The sequence below is a fragment of the Diaporthe citri genome (assembly GCF_014595645.1).
Source record: "Diaporthe citri strain NFHF-8-4 chromosome Unknown scaffold_5, whole genome shotgun sequence".
NCBI classification, from domain to species: Eukaryota; Fungi; Ascomycota; class Sordariomycetes; order Diaporthales; family Diaporthaceae; genus Diaporthe; species Diaporthe citri.
In genome coordinates, this window is record NW_025064850.1 from 2,544,511 (window position 1) to 2,563,141 (window position 18,631).

Sequence of the window (18,631 nt, forward strand, 5' to 3'; positions counted from 1 at the left end):
TTGTAACCTCAAAACGGGTCATTCGCGTACACAGAGAGGCCTCTCCTCCGCCATCCTGGGAAACAGATCCGTCTCGGGTGCGGGACTTCAGCCCACCTAGGATGGATCAGCACACTGGGCGTACCTTGCCCTCGGTGACATATAGGAATACTGAACCTCGTCGCATTGCGTATGGAGAAGCCAGCGCTTCCCGGTTCAGAGACTACAACCAAGGCCTCGCCTCAAGCTCGGCGCAGCTACATCACCGCGAAACCCACCGTGCGCCATCTCCAGGCTTCCGGAAAGGAAGCACATTCATACGGCCAAATGCTTTTGTTCCCGTTCATCCAACAGCAGCAGCGGTACATCAGGATCCTGCGCCTCGTCCGTCTTTCCACGAAATGAACCCCACTCATCAAGACGTAACGGGGTATCATAACAGAGGGCGAGTCAATATTTCGTATTAACGGTATCGTCGTCACTAACAATGTTTTGCAGCCATGCTTATCGCGAGACACCACCACAGATTCAACATACTCGGACTGTCTCAGCTGATGTTAAGTACTTGTATGAGCAGCCAGTCCCGAATCGAGATGTTGGCGTTCTTCGCCAATGACATAGACTCGACAGCATTGGGGTGACGAACAATTACATTGTGACAAATTTTCAAACAGGGCAGGGAGAGTAACTCCTGCGGCTGTAGGTGGCAGCCGTCTCTGGGAAAGGGGTCAAAAGTGAAGTAAAGTGTCAATGGTGAGGTATGTGGCCAAGTCGAATGAATCGGCCATCTGTTTTATCTGCATAGCATGGCGTTCTGTTTCAGCATTGGCACCAGCCATCCAGGAGGCATACATGGTCCGGAAGGGGTTTCGTCGAATACCATGCATCAAGGAGTAGCAGCAAATAGAATTCGAAGTCAAGGTGACTTGAAAAGGCAAGTCGGCCACGGCTTTGCATAGTATGGTCAATTGTGCAAGACTTTGTTAGATCCTCATGTAACTATGCTGGACCACACCGAGATACCATCTCGGAGCTTCTCTTACAAGATAAGACTTCCAACTTTTAGGGCTTCGTCCAGAAGGTGATCGCACAGGAGACACTGCAATGGTCAGGCCACACGCGAACGCTTGGGATCCCTGAGAGCCTGGAAGCAGGCTCTCAGACAAACGGCGGACTCTTAATCTACCAAGGCGATAAGCAGGCTATATCCTTGCGCCATGAGAGTACACCCACGTAGTTCAAGTCCTCTGCTGGCGAAATCGTGTTGCGTCTGCAGCAACATATCTATATGAAGGAAGCATAGGTATAATAACACCGAGGACCCAATGACGCGCAGGCTTGTATTGGGAGCAAATATGAGGCTAATTCGTGTAGCCGGTACGGCACCTGGATCTTCCTTCTACGAGGTTACACGAGCCAGCTGGGAATACGGGTCTCAATCCGACGTGCTTTTGGTTCGACTAGCCTGTTCTCCACCGGCCCCCCCGTTGTGCAGAAATCACCGCAAGCTTGGTTCTCGAACGCTGCCCCTGACGATAGCCCTGCCGTGCCCTGCTTACACTGCCGGGGCGTGTAGTTGCACTGGGCCCGGGCCCAGGTCTGGTTCCATGGGTTCCTCATCACCAGCCCGCCGCGCCGTAAACAGCAGTGCGCCGAAGTGTAACCAGCTGCAGTGCTGGGCAAAACAGGCTGGCCAGGAACTTCTGACTCGGCCGATAAAGCTTTGCGCTCGAGAGATCGGCGGGACTGGCCCCTTAATCGAGAAGAAGCAAATGCTTCGCAGTGGCTTGATTACCTGTCGCCAAGCAGCAGGCCTATAGTGTCCCAATGGTCGGGCTCGACAAAGACAGTGGACGACAAAGGCCACCCTCTGGTTCCAACGGCTCAATCTGCTGGGATGGCCGAGCTGCAAGCTTCTCTCGCAGTTGCTTGCTGCTGTTGCTGGTGCTGCTTCAGCTGCTGCGATGATTAACAAAGAGCGTCGGTCACCTCCCAGGTCAACCCCCTGAGAGGTGCCGATCCACATAATCTCGGCAGCCCACTTGGATTTTATTTGGAAGTGGATGGGTTCGGTGATGTCCCCTGCGGCAAGGAAAGCACCGACGCTAATCTACAGGCGAGATTAGACGCTCGCAATTGTGCGTTTCATTGACTTGTGCAGCACTTGTGCAGTTGTTTGGCTCAGCTCCGCACGCCCCTGTCCCTGAGATGCAAGGTACATCAGCCCTCTGATTTGCCCGTCCCGCAAACGCTCAGGGGCCCCTGGCACAGATTGGATGAACATTTGACGATACCTCAGTGCCCCCGTCCCCCGGTCTCCTTCTCATTTCCCCGACCCGCTCTATCTTGGGTGTCGCCGGTGGGTGCTTGTATTGGTGCTGGGCCTGGGCCGCTCTTCTTTGAGCCGCTTCCTCTTCTGCCGCCCGGTCGATCACTGTTTTGTCTCTCCTTCCTGTTCCTCATCAGGATCCCACTCCTCTTCTCACCACCGACCCTGCCTTGGCGTGAAGCTTCACCGAGAGGACTTCGATGCTTGTAATACCCTCCTAGTCGTCGTCCTCGCCTTCGCAAGCCTGCCAGCAGGTCGCACATTCGTTACAACCGGTCCTCAATCCTCAAGTCACTCATTTTTATATAGTCGTTCTATCTTTTTGAACAGCCGCTCTTTCTCGAAGCTAAGGCATCTGGAGTTTGTCAATTGCCTCATTCCTTAGCCTGCAAGCCAGCCAGTCTCTCCTTCCACGCACCCCAGCCGCCCTACCCCATTCACGACCTCGACGACAAAGCCTTAATTCCTGTAGGACTGATTGTCTTGTGCTTGGACTGTGAACCTCTTCTCTTTGTGTGTGGACTCGGCAATCAACCCGACAGCAACGTGCCCGGCCTTTCGAAACCGCTTCATCATAGAGCTGGTTGCTTGAACCGCAGGTATGGATGGAATGAACTACGCACACCATCTAGGACCAAGGGTACCATTGCGGAGGAGTCTCGCCGCGCAGTCTGAGCAGGAGAGCGTGGAAAGAGCTTGGAACGTCGTCCCTAGTCGTGTGGTTGGCCGGTCGTCAGGTTCCTCGGACTGCAGTTCCAGCACATCGTCAAACACTTGCGAGAAGCCCACCAACATGAACGTGTCGACGCAAATCACCGTCGGTGTCTTGTGAGTCAATTTAATCCGCGGTGACTTGACAGGTATGGCATGCTGATAGTGACACAGGGTTCCGGTGGTGGTAGCGTTTGCGTGTGTTCTCTTCTACTTCCACCGCAGGAATGTTAGACGCCAAGCGTTGGAGGATGCCAATGAGGCTCACAAATCATTGGATTTCGGTGTGGGAGATGCGGGCAGTTCCAAGTCGAAGCGCAAGAGTGCTCTGGGTCTCGGTGGGGAGAAGTCAAAGAAGACCCGTGGTCTGTCACTCGACATGAACCTGTCGAGCCCTTACCTGCTGCCTGAGCACGTCCAAGGCTCTCGAGAGTCGATGAATTCCCTCGCCAAAACGCTGCATCAGCCCGACGACCCATACCGACCGATCGCCACCTACATGAGCGAGACAGGCTCCATCCGCTCCTTCGAAAAGTCCAGCCGATACACGCCCTCGATGACCACAACCTCAACGAAGCGCGTATCCCGCCAGTCCTACGCCTATCCCAAGTCCCCCGGCTACCCACAGCCTACCCCTCTGCGACAGAACTCATACCCCAAGTCACCCTCTCCTCTGACACCCAGTGCTTCGTCGTCAGTGACTGCTGTTGAGTCTCCGGCCTCCGAATTTGTACCATCGGCTCCCGGGAAGGAACCGACTGTCCCGGAGCATGAGCCTATGCCGCATCACGATACTTCTTCCCCCGTTCCTGTCATCCCCGAAATCCAACAGCCTGCTCCGGTGGCACAGAGGGGTGCTCCTGAGCCAGTGAAGGAATTGAACATGCCCGACTTCTCAGTAAGCCACACCAGCAAGGAATCGGTTGATGAGCTCGCGATACGGTCAACCACCAACAGCAGCCTCGGCCTCGGCGTGTTGGACGGTCCCCAAGCCCCCAAGCAAAACTCCCCGTTCGCCGAGGTTGCCGTCAATGCCGGTCCTGGTCACCAAAGTGTTTCTGCCGCAATCGAGTACACCGACGACTATGCCGACTACAGCTTCCCTCCGGCGATCCAGGAGCCTCAAGAAGAGGAGGAGCGTGGACGTGGACGTGTTCGCGAGAGCGCTCTCGGTGTTCCGGTGCAGAACAGCAACCGCCTGTCCATTGGATTCCGGCCTCTGCCGCCAGATGAGGTGATAGAGTCTGAGGACCCAGAGACACGGGCTAACCGCATCCGATCCTTCTACAAGGAATACTTCGAGGACAAGGACCCCAACAGACAGACACAGTACGCCCCGGGTGGTGCAAACCAACTGGGAGATGGTGCCTACTTCGACCCTGATTCGAACCAGTTCATCATGCCATACGCGCAGCCTGTTGGCCGTCGTGCGATGACGCCTCCTCCATCTGGATCCCGCTTCCCCGGCCCGCGTGGCCCTGGTCCTCGTGGTCCTGGGCCAAGGGGTCCGGGATCGCCTGGACCCAGAGGGCCATTCCGCGGCCGCCCCCATGGAGGTTCCATCAGCGGCATGAGCATGCCACGTGCTGTCTCGGCCATGTCTTTTGGACCACGACCTGACTCGTCTGCCTCCGCCCGTGCTCCTCGCTCCGGTTCCGCCATGTCCGGAAGGCCCCGGAAGCCCATGCCTCCTCCCGCTGCCTTGAACACCCTGCCCACCCCATCCAAGCTCACGGACGACCACTTCTCCCTTATCAACGCGGCCGACTTCGCTCCCCCAGAGAGCTTTAGCGAACGCGCGTCCGGAAGGTCCCAGAGTCCTCTCGGCGAGCGTCGCCCATACGCGCCAAAGCTCCCCGCTGCCTCACCACTAGTGAGCACGTTCGACGAGATGGCCGCTCTTCCCAGCCCGTAAGTATCCTGTCTCCCCCGGCACCCACTCACGTGCAATGCACTAACAGTTCGGAAACAGTCACATCCTGCGGAAGTCCAGCACATTTACCGGCCTTGACTTCGCTCCACCACGCAAGTTCAAGGACCCCGACACGATGAGTGACGCGGGCTCCATCCGGTCCAACCGCAGCGGTGTGTCGCAAGCAGCCAGCTACGCCATGCGCAGCGGTGCTGGCCGTGTCAGCCGTCTGCCCGGAGATGTCATCTTCACTCAAGATTCAGCAATGGATTCACTGAAGCCGACGTGGAACATTGGTGGTGTAGACACGAAGAAGCAGTCTTAAGAGGCGACCCCCCATGCGGACGGTTGATTGTACATATTGCACAACCTAGACTCTTGAGGGGCCCATATAAACTACTTGACAACAGAACTAGGTGTTTCATGGCGTGGCGAAATGGCAGCACTGGCGAATCAAAGCATGGGGCCAGACCATATAAACTGGCCCAGGTTCAACGGAGTTGATGATTTGGGTTGATATTTTGTTCGATATCTTCTTGCGAGGACTGCTTCCCCGCCACGACGCGACAATTACCCTACCAACAACATAGTGGTTAATGTCTGCTGCTGCCCGCGGGTAGAGGTGGGCGCAGCCTGTCATGGCCTGGCTGGCCTTACCTGGCACGAACTGCATCTATAGAGGAGTGTATCTAGGGAAATTCCTGTGTTTTATATAATTCTTAACAATGGTAGAAAAGACTTCTGAATAAATCTGAAGTGTATCTTCCACTAGTCCCTCTGGTCCCTTGATTTACTGAATGCCTCGGAGTGCTTGTGACGCTGGTCACGTCCAGGTCGTCAACAAGACGTTATTCAATTGTCAAAAGCCTGTGGCGTCTCGGTCTCGCTGAATATAGCTCTCAGCCGCGACTAGTTCTGACGGGACGGCAAATGCGCCACGGTTAATCTGTGCGCGCCATCTCCAACGCTGAATCACACGTTACCACAGGCTTACTGCTGCAGCATCCAGCGAAACTCTGTTTCGCCTAGTGAGGGAGCCCGCAGAATGCCAGCGAACCATTCAAAGGTTTCCAAGCAAGCACGCTAGCCATTTGCGCGCTTGAGCGAGTGCTGCTAGGTTCGGATTCACCGTCGACAGCCGTCCCCCTTTTGACTGGTGCTCACTATATTTCCTAGAGCCCGTCCACCGTCACAATATGATGTCGGATGAGAGACATGGAACAATCATGGGCAGGGCCGTTCTGGAATTTGACCGGTTTAGCATACAGGGTGGCCCTCACTTCCCCCCTGGCCTAGCTAATCGACGATCGACCTCGGCGCTGACCCTGGGGTTTATGACGTGAACGGGGGAGCCTGGGGGGGGGGGCTATAAGCACTCGGTGTTAATGGTTGTGACATCCTTGGAATTTAAAAAAAACCGACCCAGCTTTTCTGGCCTTATACCGCAATAGACGATGAGATAATGCGAAACGTCATTCCTCCCTGTTGATTTCCTCACCTGGAGGATTTCAGGTATGTGATTATGTTCGGCCAGTCAAAACACAGGGAGCGCGGAGAGGGGCCGAAGGCTCGGTGTGTGAGTGAAGCCCCCAAGACATAGTGCCGGCATGTCTCCGTTGGCATTTCGACCTCCTCCTCCTTCGGCATAGGATGGCCGACCTGCTTTGGGATAATCGACAGTGGGATAATCGGCCCTTGGATGAACGACCTCACGACTTTGGGATACTCGACTGTAGGACAGACGGGTGAGATAATCGGAGTGGGATGGCCGGTTTGAGGGGCTGGCTACCTAGTAGGTAGACTACAGTAGGACGAGCTGCGGTGATACTGTAAGCAGTGGGTGAGCAACACATGTTCTGTGCGTGATGGTCACCACGGGGTAGCTTTTCATCCCACCTTCGCCCCCGGGAATGCGTGATGGTGGTGTCCAGCAACGCCGTCTGAGAGGCTGGACCGTCGTGTGTGAGACCGGGAAGCGGTCTGTATTGTGCAGGCTGGTTGTTGCCTCTTTGTGGACTGAGTTGTGCGTGAAATATGCTCGTCGCTTACAGATGCCATACACTACCACGATGATTGACCTTCCCATTCCCGCCGCCTCCTTGGGATTGATGATGGTTCGGCGTAATGGAGACGCCGAAACACCATGTAGTCATCAAGTGGCATCGCTCATGCTTGGGTAGCCTGTCGCCTTCAGACTATGCATTGAACCTGCCCTGCTGTCGCACTGCATGATGGTTATCATGCAGTGCGTTCGGAACGGTCTCGGCCGAAGCTTAGGTGCTGTCTCTATAGGCGAATGTGGCATTGATATATGTATAGCCCTCGACGGCTCAAAGTGGTCATGACCAGTCTCAAGGTCGCTGAAATGTGTTAGGACCACCATTGTCGATCTCGCCGACTTGTAGTCTATCATTTATCCATCTATCTGCAAGCACAGGCGATAGAAACATTCTCGACCATTCGCACCGAAGCATCCGATCACGAAAGCAACGGCGATCCACCAAGAGATTGCCCAATCGCCCACGGGCCGTATCAATCCGGCCATCTGGAAGAGCACCGTACTTGTTACACGGTAGATGAGCACACCGGCTCATCTGACGTATTCCAAGAGGTGGAGACAAACAAACCAAAAGAGGGCCTCCTGGTTGATCGTCAAAAAGAGCTCCGACTAACCTGCCAACCACGAGATTGGTCTCAGGACGCAAATAGCAACAGAAGACCCAATTGGCGAGTCTAAAGAGAAAAGCGCTGGAGCTTCGCCTCCCACTTCTTTTTTGCAGCCGGCGTCTCTTGGTGTCAGCTAGACGGCCGAGCCGACAGCCTGGCTACCGTGTCGTGTCGAGGAGGACACCAGCACGGTCGGATTACGGCCACACCAGGACACGAGCAAACAAGACGAGATACAACACGACACCCAAGCCGACCTCGAGCAGACAGAGGACGCAAAAGAACAGACGGGAAGAGCAGGAAGGATCGTCAGTTTGCAAAGCCAAGGCAAGCAAAGTGTAAATGTCAGCTCCACCTCTGCGAGATTGAGGAACAGGGCCTCCGTCAACACATGAATCAGCAATCCGACCCTCAGCAATCTGGGCACATTTTGTCCCTCCCGGTCCTGGCTACGAAACAGCAGAGCTAGTTTTTTTTTTTTTTTTTTTTTTTTTTTTTTTTTTAAATTTTTTATTTCGCCAGCTCAGCCCTGACCGTGTCAGTGCGAGGAAACGGGAAGGTGGTGCATCATCGTCAAGGCGATAACGACAACAACGCAAAGATCTGCGTCGCAGACACGAGGAGGGGAAAAGGCCCCGTCCGTGGGTTTTTGGACGCCGTCACTGCCGATCCGAAGAAAGACGGAGAGGAGGACCGAGACAGCCTCGGGCCAGCTCGACTGGACTCTGGCTCAGTGACCTCACAGTGAGACGGAGCTACGGCAAGTACTGTAAGAAGGTGAGAGGAAAAGGGAAGCGAGGACCGGGGGCTGTGGGGATTCCGCCACTCAGAGCTGCTCGCTAGCACTCCCGATACGACACACGCTAGAGCACTCGTCTTGTTGAGTCCTTTCCCAGCTGGCCCCCTCGAGTCCCGTCCTGCCCGTCTTGAGCCTGTCTGCTTTGCTCGCCGCCAAGAGATCCAAAGCCAAAGGGGGACTGACGCTGCGCCCACCAAGCTACCTGCTAGCTGCATCGCCCTCCCCTGCCCTGCTGCCCTGCCCTGCCTTGCTCCTCTGGGCCTGACCTCATCTTGGCTCCGCCGGTCCAACTTCCCAGACGTTCCAAAACGTTGCAGAGGTTGCCAAAAGAGTCTCCAAGCCACTTTCCACTCTCGCCAAAACCGACTTGACTGACCGTCAACTCTCACCCGTCAATCACTTCGGACAAATTTGGGAGATTTGGCATCTGGCGTCTGCGCGTCTGCCAGTCGACTTGCCGCCCAGAAAAGGAAGAGGAAGAGACTCGGGGGGCGAACAAGCAACATCCTTCTCCGACCCCAAACAGTCAATCAGGATCCTGCCCTGCAGTCGAGCAGTCGAGACCAAAAGTCCTCACCCGCAATTGGAGAGGTGTGCGCCTTGGATTGATTGCCACGGCAGAAGGAGGAGAATAGTCCCGAGGACGGTGCACCACCCACTCAGCACACCACACCACACCACCAAGCCAGGCAAGCCCGCCGACCTGCTTAGCCGGCCACCAGACGCTTGCCTGTCTCGTCTACCCGGCACTACCACCGCGCCCTCTCTAATAACCCCATCCAATTCCTCGTGTTCCCCTGGCATTGGAGATTCCTTCCATTCCTCTCCGCTCGACTGCACCCCAGGATACACAGCACACTGCTTTCGACAAGAGAGTCGCGTCAACTTTGGGCCTTTCGATCAAAGCATTCCAGCCCGAGACCCGCGTCCCGCGACCCCCGAGTCAACAGGACAGGCACAAGCTCTGGACCGTCAATCTCCGCCCTGCAGGCTTTCTCCTTGGGGTTCCGGAGTTGGGGCGTCTATCTCGTCTCTTCAGCCGCCCAGCCCAGATCGACTGGCTCTCCGACCATCTTGCGTGGCCGGCCACTGTTTGACGCCCAACTCTCTCGTCCCGCCACATCCAGCAGTTTTCTTTCCTGCGGCGTCAATTTGCCCCCCTTTCTGCTGCAACATCCACCACGGCGAGACGCACTGCAAACCATCGCACGTCCACAACGAGTCCCCAGCTTCCTCCGGCTCCACGTCTCACCTGGGACCTGCATCAGTCCCGTCGACTCGCTGCAGTCGACTCTCTGACGAACCCATCAATTCAGGTATGCTCACTGATCAACCCTGCCAATGCGCTGTCACTCGCGCCTCTGCTTCACATGTGTACCCTTCGCGCGTCACCCAAACAATCTGTATCATCGCACACGCCTGTGAATTGTCTAGTCTGTTTTGTCTGTCGATCTGCGACGTCTCGTTACCTTATCTTCGCTTGCCTCATCTTGCCTTCTTCCCAATTTGCTCTCGAGCGCTGAGTCCCAAGATGTCTCGTGAATTCTTTGGTCTCGCAGCATCGCTAACATGGCTCCCACTTCTAGGCCTACGTCTAGCCAGTTGACGTTCAAGCCCTTATTAATCATGTCGGCGAGCAATGCCACCTCCCTAAGTACGGGTGATACTGCTGCGACAGTCTCCACGGCTACTGCGTCGGCGACGTCGGAGCCGTCCGCGACGCCGACCAGCACGCCGGCCGATACGCTGACAAGTACTCCTGCTGACACTACCTCCACCTCCTTAGCTCCGGAGACCACCGCCAGTACTGCGCAGACGGTGACAACACCGACTTCAGAACCGGTGCCTACTACTCTCACTTCAGCAACAACTACCTCGGATCCACCAACAACCCCCCCGACAACAACGGCAGAGCCTACAACTTTGACAACTGCTGAGACTACCCCAACCACGTCCTCGACGTCTGAGGAGACTACTTCTTCTTCGACATCAACAACGGCAACCCCGACCCCGACGACAGAAACTTCAGTCTCTTCCTCTGTCATTGTTTCTGATGGGACTACGAGTACTCAGGTCATTACGAGGACCGTCATCAACACACCAACTCCCACCAACGCGGGCTCGGCGTCTGAGACCAGTGCCGGATCGATACAGAGCAGCGAGTCCAACTCCAGCAATGGCATAGGGACCGGTGGGACTATCGCCGTCGCGGTGGTTGTCCCTATCGCCGCTGTGGCAATTCTGGTCGCTCTGGGCCTCTGGCTGTGGAGGAAACGCAAGGCACGCAAGGAGGCGGCTGAAGAGAGACGGAAGGAGGTCGAGGACTACACCTACAACCCGAACGCGGATCCTACAATTCCTGGCTCTGGTGGTGGCGCTGGCTACGAAATGAAGGAAGACTCCTCGTCAGGATACCGTGGATGGGGATCGACAACGTTAGGCGGCTCGACAGGCCGCAAGGCCTCGACGACCATGTCCGGCGGCATGGTCTCCGATACCCCATACTCAGACCAACCCTACTCCGACGGTGCTTCACCGACGCGGGCCACACACCCCGGCGAGCCCCTGATGCAAGAAGGGCACCACTCTCCTGAAGGCGAAATACTCGGTGCTATGGGCCCGTCCACGGCTAACAATCGGGGAGGCAACGTCCGGCGAGGGCCGTCCAACGCATCCTCATCCTACAGTGCCGGCGCACCCTCAGACGGGTCCGGAGAGATTGGCCAGGCCTATGGTGGAGACCAGTACTACGCACAATACGATCCTTACACCGAGAACGGTGCATACAACAGCCCGCCTGGTGGTCAGCCTGTTATTAGGGATAACCCGGCACGACGAAACACGCGCATCGAGAACCCCTCGCACTTCCCGCAAAACCAGAGCGCCGGCATCTCACAAAACTTCTAATGCGTTTGACGGCGCCATCTTCTGAACCGGTCACATTGCGCGTTGAGCCGTTTGCCGGAGACGGTTGTGTACAACCACCAGGCATGAGCTTTTACGATAGATACCCTTCTTCCACCCTACATCCGGACACGTCTACCCACAATACTGGCTTTAATCCCATCCTTCGGCGTTCGGACAAAATATCATCATCACTTTTTGGCGGCGTTTAGTGGTGTTCTATGGCAAAAATTCTCCTTTGTTGTTCCAATTTAACTTCTCTGGTTGTATGCAATCATAATGTTCGAGTTCGACACGACCTCGCAAAGCACAGTACACGCATCTAATCGGACAACGCACGCGCACATGTCCCGTTGTATGCTTGGAGAGGATAATTCCCACGACCTCGACCACGGGCTATCGAAACCAAAAGCGAAGTGGCTCCGGAGATGGAAGGATCTCTTGAGCCGGACGGCAATTTACCAACGGCTGATTGGTAAGGCTGGAGCTGATTTTTGATGCTCAAGAGATCTGGGGGACTTGCTCGCACAGTGTGGCTGCAGGTCTCGAAAAGGAGGAGGAACAACTAAGATGCTGTACAATATGGAGCCATGAGTCGTGTTTTGAAGGAAATGGTTGTACATATCTACGTGCCTAGTTGTTGATGCTTTACTAGAACATATGAATGGTTGGGGGATGTGGCTCGATTGCCTTGGAGTTCCGTCACAGAGTGTGGTCGGAGCTCAGCTAGCCGAGAGGCTAATAACATATATATGGATTTCATCGACTTGCTCTTCTGTGAATTCGTGTTGTTCCTCCATTGCCATGTGCCAGAGTGCCCATATTCAAGATTCTGTAATGGCGGGTCCTGACACGTGGTGAGTCTTCCCGAGCAGAACACTAGCATCTGTTCCTTGTATCAGCGCATTCATGGCACCGAACCTTGGAAGGACGTGATGGAGGGATGTTACTACTGATTGGTTTATTGGCTACGAAGACACCACCTGTGCACTGTACTACTAGACGTAATCTGAACAGTAGGAGGTCACGAGGCCGCTATATGCTTCAAGTATGGTCATGGCTATTGCTACTGGTGTTGCAAATATCCAAGTAGTCTAAGTATAACAACAATGTGCACCGTCCCTGTATCGTAGATATCCTAGCTCTGGAGCCCGGATTTTGCTCCCTGCTTTCTCCTCTCCATCAGTCGACGACATCCGTCGACGGGCTAGTCCAGTTGTCCTGGAGGCTAGCACATGATCTACCCCATGAGAGACTATCACTACTCGGAGGGAGAGGAGGGGGGGGGGGGGGGAAAGAGGGCACAGACATACATACACACATCACAGATTAGACCTCGCGGCGCCCCTCCCCAGCCTGCGGCCCGTCCCCTCGCTCAGCTCAACCCGCTCCCACCAGAACCGGCACTTCTCGACCTCACCGTCTGTCATCCTGACCACAGTCGCGGGAACACCGGGCGTCGACCTCCCGGCACCGCCCATGCGCTCGTCGTTGCCCAGCCCGAACATCATGACGCGGCCGCACTCCTCCCCCTCCGACCGGCCCTTGCGCCGCAGCTGTCCCGGCGCCAGGGCCGTGTCGCCCACCAGGGGGCTGCTGAAGCGCGGCCAGAAGGGCGTCGAGGCTGACGACGACAAGGCGGAGTAGTGACCCGCCTCCCCGTCGATGTGCGCCGGGTTCGGGTCTCCGGTGGCGATGAAGCGCGTCCATGCCCCGTGCATGGCGTCGGAAGTCCTCACCAGGCCCGGGAAGCCGCCGATGGCGGCCATGTCGTGGGCGACCAGGGCGGCCTCGTCGACGTGGTTGGCCTTGCCGCCGAAGTCGGGTCGGGAGAGGGCCGCGAAGTGGTACTGTATCACCGGGGTTAGTCTTTTCTGTTCCTTCGCTCTTCCGTGTCAAGAGAAAGTAAGATGAGCAAATGGGAGGCACCGCTTGGCTCATGTGCAGAGCTTGCTGGACCGGCAATGGCAGTTGGCCCCAGGGCCTACACAGGAGAGCCAAGTGTAAATAGAGGAAACTTCTTCTACTCACGATCCAAACAGGATAATCATCCCCGCCGCCGCCGCTCTCGTCGTGGTCGCTGTGGAAGTGACCAGTCTGGAGGACGGGACATATATAGGCATAATGCGAGTACGCGGCCTCGTAGCGCGCCCACTGGCGGCCGAAGCCGGGCGGCACGCTCGCGTACGGGCCCGAGGGGTCGGTGACGGGGTCCGGGTACAGCCTCGCCAGCGCGGCGAGGTCGGCCCCGCCGAGACCAGGAATCATAGCGGCGAACTTGCCGAGGAACTCGTCGCCGGTGTCGACGCGCGGCGAGGCGAAGACGGTGCCCTCGTTGGTATTGAAGCCCGCCAGCACGGGGATCCTCAGGTGGCTGCCGCGGCGGAAGTGGTTGATGGGGAGGTCAGGGATGACGCCGCCGTTGCTGCTGCGTCCCTCGTTGCCGCCACCGGACGACGGGAGGGACTCGACGACGGGCTGGAAGGGCCACCGGATCGGGTCCTGGTACCGCGAGAAGACGGTGCTGGAGGCGTAGAGGATTGTTTCCAGCGGCAGCGAGCGTAGTATGGGGAAGACCTGATCCGCAGGCGTGTGGGTGGGCTCGATCCCTGCCGCGGCAAGGAATTCCCTGAACTGCCCCTCTGTGCGCGGGTGAGATGATGACAGGGTTGCGCGCGCGGTGGCGCCCCCGGACTCCATTATTGCGCGGTGGAAGGGGGCATCTTCTGATGTGTATGATTGTAGATGGTATCCGATCTGGACCCGAGTTAGCATGTGTGACTGTGGTACTGGCAAGAAGAAAATGACGCAACAAGTATTGCGCACTGAGCCAACTTCCAATAAAGACGACGGCGGTGATATGCAAAGGGAACATGGCCATAACGGAGCGCTCTGGACTCAGTAAAAGGCAAAAGAACGCACCGAATGCGCTCCCGCGCTCATCCCCATGAGCGTGACGCGGGCCTCATCGCCCCCAAACTGGCCAATGTTCTGCCTCACCCACTCGAACAGCAGCCTCTGGTCCCTCAGCCCGAGGTTCAGCGCCCCCTCGCGCTCCGCCGTGGTCGAGCTCGGGAACCCCAGCGCCCCGACGCGGTAGTTGAAGTTGACGCCGACGATGGGCGTGCTGGACCAGCCCACGAAGCTGCTCATGTCGCGCTCGGTGCCCAGCCCGCCGTTGAACGCCCCGCCGTGCACGTAGACCACCACGGGCATCTTGGAGGCGGCGCCGCCGCCCGGCCCATACGGCGACGACACGGCCGGGCGGTACACGTTGAGGTTGAGGCAGTCCTCGCCGTCGACCATCCCCGGGATCCGCGAAGCCGTGCCCGGGCACACGGGCCCGAAGGCGCTGGCGTCCAAGGGGGTCGCCGCCGACGACGCCGACACGGCCAACGGGACGGGAGGCCGGAAGCGGTTCTGGCCGCCCGTCGTCTGCGCGAAGGGGATGCCGCGCCAGGCCTCGACGGCGCGCGGCACGGCGAAGCTGGCCGGCAGGAGCACCCCCGTGTAGCGGCCCTGGGCGAGGTGGACGGTCGCAGACGGCCCCGTGTGCGGCGTGGGCGTGCGGGGCCTGGGCCGGAGAGGGTTCCGGTTCTCCGACCCTGGCTGTTGCTGCTCCTTCTTCTCCTGCCTGGCCATGTCCAGTGCCTGGTCGCTCGAAGTATCACAGGCTGAGGCGGTGAGGCAGGCCGCGCCGGCCGCGCCCCCTTTTCTACTGGGAGAGCGGTTCCGCGAGGGCCAGTATTGTCGACGCCGACGGCTCCGTAGGATCCAGATCGAGGTGCAAGAGATGCGTTGCTGCCGAAAATATGCGACGAGGCCGAGAGCAATTAGGCCAAAGGCGAGGGCAAGTGTCGGTTTGTGGACGTGGTGCGCTGCTACAAGTAGCTGCCGAAGCTTGGCGTGGATTCCTCCCTCCCCGCCGTCGCCTCGCACGCTCTCCCCGTGCCCAACCCCAATCTGCCCACGGAGCGAGGCCTTGGTGAGCGAACCGGGCGCCATTGACGGTTCGGGCAATACTAATTATTGCTGCTGCTAAAGTATTGTGAGGCAGAGAGGAGGGAAAGATACACGCCTTGGCCCTTTGTTGTCTCCATCCTCGGTAATTCGACAGCCAGACAGACCCTGGCCGGTGGGCAGGTAATACGGGCACATGGTTCGTCCTTTCTCACGGTATCACCACATCTCACGCATCCAAGGAAGGGGTGCTCAAGGCTGCGTCCACTGCCCTGATATGATACCCTCCTTGGGGACTCTCCTTGGGGAGCCCTAGGACCATATCAGGTACTCATCATGGTTATCTATCCTACAGCACGCCATCATTTGCGCCTACACACAGCCATGCTCGCCCGTTGTTCTCATGCCGACCTAGTCCTCCCCGAATTTTGCCAAAAAGGGCGTATAAATATACACGATGCTCGAATCCCTCGTGGCGGTCCATCCACGACAGCCAAATGATGGGACTGGCCCGAGTCTCATAACCCCGTGCGGGTGATTGAGAGCATCTGTTGCTCCACCCTGCCAGAGACTGCACCAAACCCAATCAACGCCCGGTACAAAACGTGCAAATAACCACAAACAAGTCCTCCGCGACACGTGGTACAACACCGGCAGGGACAATACAGACAACCAAACGCCAACTCGTCAAATCATCAGCTCGTTAATCACTCACTCCACGCGGCTCTTTATCGCAAAGCCATGAAACTCCCTGTGCGCCGGCACCTGAGGGGGCTCGTCATCTGGGGGTGTGGCAGGCATTGCAGGCACGCTCTCCTAGTCGAGGCCTGCCCCGGGAGCAGTCGATGGCTGCTGCTGCTTCAGGCCCTTGCCCGCAACCCGCATGCGGTTCTGCTCGGCATACTTCTGTCGCGCCAACTGGACTGCCTGTTGGCGCTCAAGCTTCTCTCGCTCCTTGTCCTGGCCGTACGAGTTGTCCCGCGTATAGATCTCCCTGCCGCGGGACTTCTGCTCCTGCATCTCCTCATTAGATACCTGGCTCCGCTTGCTGGCCGACACGACACTAGCGTTGGACGAGGAGGTTGCGCGAGCACTGAAGTGGGATGATCCGACGCTGGAGGTGCGCCCGCGATTTGTTTGCGCGGTGGACGCGGACGCGTTGCTAACGGTACGAGCCACCGAAGGTGTCATCGTGACCGATTGGCGTTTGCCCGCCCCAGACCTGGGTGAGGCGCCCAACGGGGAGACTGTGCTCTGTTGGTCCGATGTTCCACCCTGGGACTCACGCTGACGGCTAGTAAAGGTCGAGCGTACAGTCGCAGAACCGCCCACGCTGCTAGGTGGCGGCCGAGCCTTGAACTGGCGCCGCTGGCGAATCTCTTCCTCTTCGGCCTTGAGCCTCGCCGCGAGCCGCTCCTTCTTCATCCGCGAGTGCGACTCACCCGGCAGCTCGAAATTAGGGACCGTCGGGGGCTTGCTGGACCTCACAGAGCGGACCCGTTGGGGCGGAGGGCTGGACTCAGCAAGCTTTTGAGGGTCGACCTGCATGGACAACCGGGCTGCCTTCTTCTCCTTCAGCTCCCTGGCGACCCTTTCACCAGGAAGCTCAAAGTCAGGGATCGTGGGTGGCTTGCTAGACCGGAAAGAAGGCGGCCGCTGAGACGCAGCCTTGTCATCGGCAAGCTTCAGCGAGTCGAGCTGCATGGAAAGTCTGGCTGCTTTCTTCTCCTTGAGCTCCCTCGCGACCCTTTCGCCCGGCAGCTCAAAGGTAGGAATAGTCGGTGTCTTGCTGGCCCGCTGTAAGGGCTTTGGTGGGGCCAGACTGGCTGGTCGAGCCACCTTCCTGGTGGTAGTTGTAAGGTTTGGTTTCTCAGCTTCCGAGTCTGCCTTCGGAGGCGAGGGTTTGCGCGTCGAGCTACGGGGCAACGACTCGCTTGGCTTGCCTCGCACAGAGCTGGCCATCTTGAAAGTTGCCTTGCCGTTGGGCGTGGTCGTCTTCGATGCCGGCTTGGGGGAAGGTGAGTACTGAGCGACTTGATCCCTGGGTTTCTTTTCTCCGGCGTTCGACATTTGGGCCAAGCGCGTGGCTGCTGCTACAGCTTCAAATTCATCCTCAAGCTGGTCGAGCTCTTCGAAAGAATCCTCGATCGTGCTCATAGGTGCCGTCATAAGACGCCGGGGTGGTTCGATAGTGAGAGTGTTATCGCTGTCCTCTGATGCATCTGCAGCAGTGGACCAATTCGCACTCTGAGGCGTGGTGTTAAAGTGACCGCGTCCGCTGGTTGCGGCGCTGGCAGGGCTGCTCATCATTCGAGAGGTAGCCATTACAAGGTCGTGATCTTTTTGCCGAAGGACACGGAATCGGTGCGAAGTAATTTCGGGATCGGTTGTTGTAGTCTGGTCCGGTGTCAAATCAATGGGCGTTGCCAGAAGCAAGTACTCGTCCTCAGGGTCGCCAGGAAGTTGGTCCTCTCTTCCAACTGCCTCGGTCCAAGTGAGCAAGTTACAACCGAAGTACCGCCTGTCGCTTTGACTGGGAATGCAGGAGGCAGTGATGTTCAGTTGGCTATCCAACGACGGGCGGGGCTGGTCAGGACTTGAGCAGACTGAAGCTGGCAGGGACAGAACCCATTGAAATTGCTTCTTTCTGTGCTTCTCGAAAGTGTTCTCCAGGGGATCCAGACGTCTGGCTGCCTTGACTAAGTCGTGATCACCAAATGAATCTAGAAGAAAACATGGATTAGCCAGTTATTTGGGATTTATCAACAACCAGTCTGTGTGACGAACCGTTGTGAGCCGAGAGGCTGTCAATAGACTCGGCGAGCACCTCCGGGGCAGTGAACGTCTCTGCCACGAGCTGAGGACGGTGTCGCTGACCGCGAAACTTTTTGTCACTGAGATCAGAAAGAATATCCTGGGAGCGGAGGGTCCAGTGGAAGCCCTTGGTGGAGGTGTTGGTTGGTGCTTTGTTTTGCTGCGCTTCTGGGCCAGTGTTCTCCTTGACGGAGGGATCGAGGATGTCTTGATCCCAATGAACAGTGTTCCGCGCTGATCTGCTTGATTTGCTCGACTTGGTCGCGCTGAGAGTGTCGTGGGCGGGGCTTGAGGCACAATTGCAGTTGGCTGTAATTGAGGATGGGGAGAGATTGAGGTCTGTGCCACCTGCGGGCGAGACAGCCATGAGGGCCATCTAATAAATCCCCGTCTGGGGAGGGTCGGATGGATCTTTCGGCGAGACAGGCGAGACAGGGGTTGGCCCTTTTCGGAAAGCCCCAGGAACGAGAAAGAGTCGTGCCGCAAGCACAGACAAGGGTCGAGCTAATGCAGCGCAATCTCGGTGCATGAACAAAACACGGCGGCCAGAGATGGG

General features: G+C 57.3%; 4 protein-coding genes across 4 annotated transcripts; 2 read left to right on the forward strand and 2 right to left on the reverse strand.

The window, feature by feature from the left end:
• Window positions 1-3,101: 3,101 nt before the first annotated feature.
• Window positions 3,102-5,256, forward strand: INS49_011337 (uncharacterized protein; the record flags this gene model as incomplete). Its single annotated transcript, XM_043172055.1, has 3 exons — window positions 3,102-3,136; window positions 3,194-4,930; window positions 4,992-5,256. 3 exons carry the CDS (start codon window positions 3,102-3,104, stop codon window positions 5,254-5,256), a joined length of 2,037 nt encoding a protein of 678 aa, XP_043023800.1.
• Window positions 5,257-10,023: 4,767 nt separating this feature from the next.
• On the forward strand, window positions 10,024-11,304 carry INS49_011338 (uncharacterized protein; the record flags this gene model as incomplete). Its single annotated transcript, XM_043172056.1, has 1 exon — window positions 10,024-11,304. One exon carries the CDS (start codon window positions 10,024-10,026, stop codon window positions 11,302-11,304), a length of 1,281 nt encoding a protein of 426 aa, XP_043023801.1.
• Window positions 11,305-12,623: 1,319 nt separating this feature from the next.
• Window positions 12,624-15,306, reverse strand: INS49_011339 (uncharacterized protein; the record flags this gene model as incomplete). The annotated part of the gene is made up of 3 exons (XM_043172057.1): window positions 12,624-13,151; window positions 13,333-14,058; window positions 14,224-15,306. The coding sequence occupies 3 exons, from the start codon at window positions 15,304-15,306 to the stop codon at window positions 12,624-12,626; spliced, it is 2,337 nt and encodes a 778-aa protein (XP_043023802.1).
• A 771-nt stretch (window positions 15,307-16,077) lies between these two features.
• On the reverse strand, window positions 16,078-18,442 carry INS49_011340 (uncharacterized protein; the record flags this gene model as incomplete). Its single annotated transcript, XM_043172058.1, has 2 exons — window positions 16,078-17,984; window positions 18,049-18,442. The coding sequence occupies 2 exons, from the start codon at window positions 18,440-18,442 to the stop codon at window positions 16,078-16,080; spliced, it is 2,301 nt and encodes a 766-aa protein (XP_043023803.1).
• Between the last annotated feature and the right edge of the window lie 189 nt (window positions 18,443-18,631).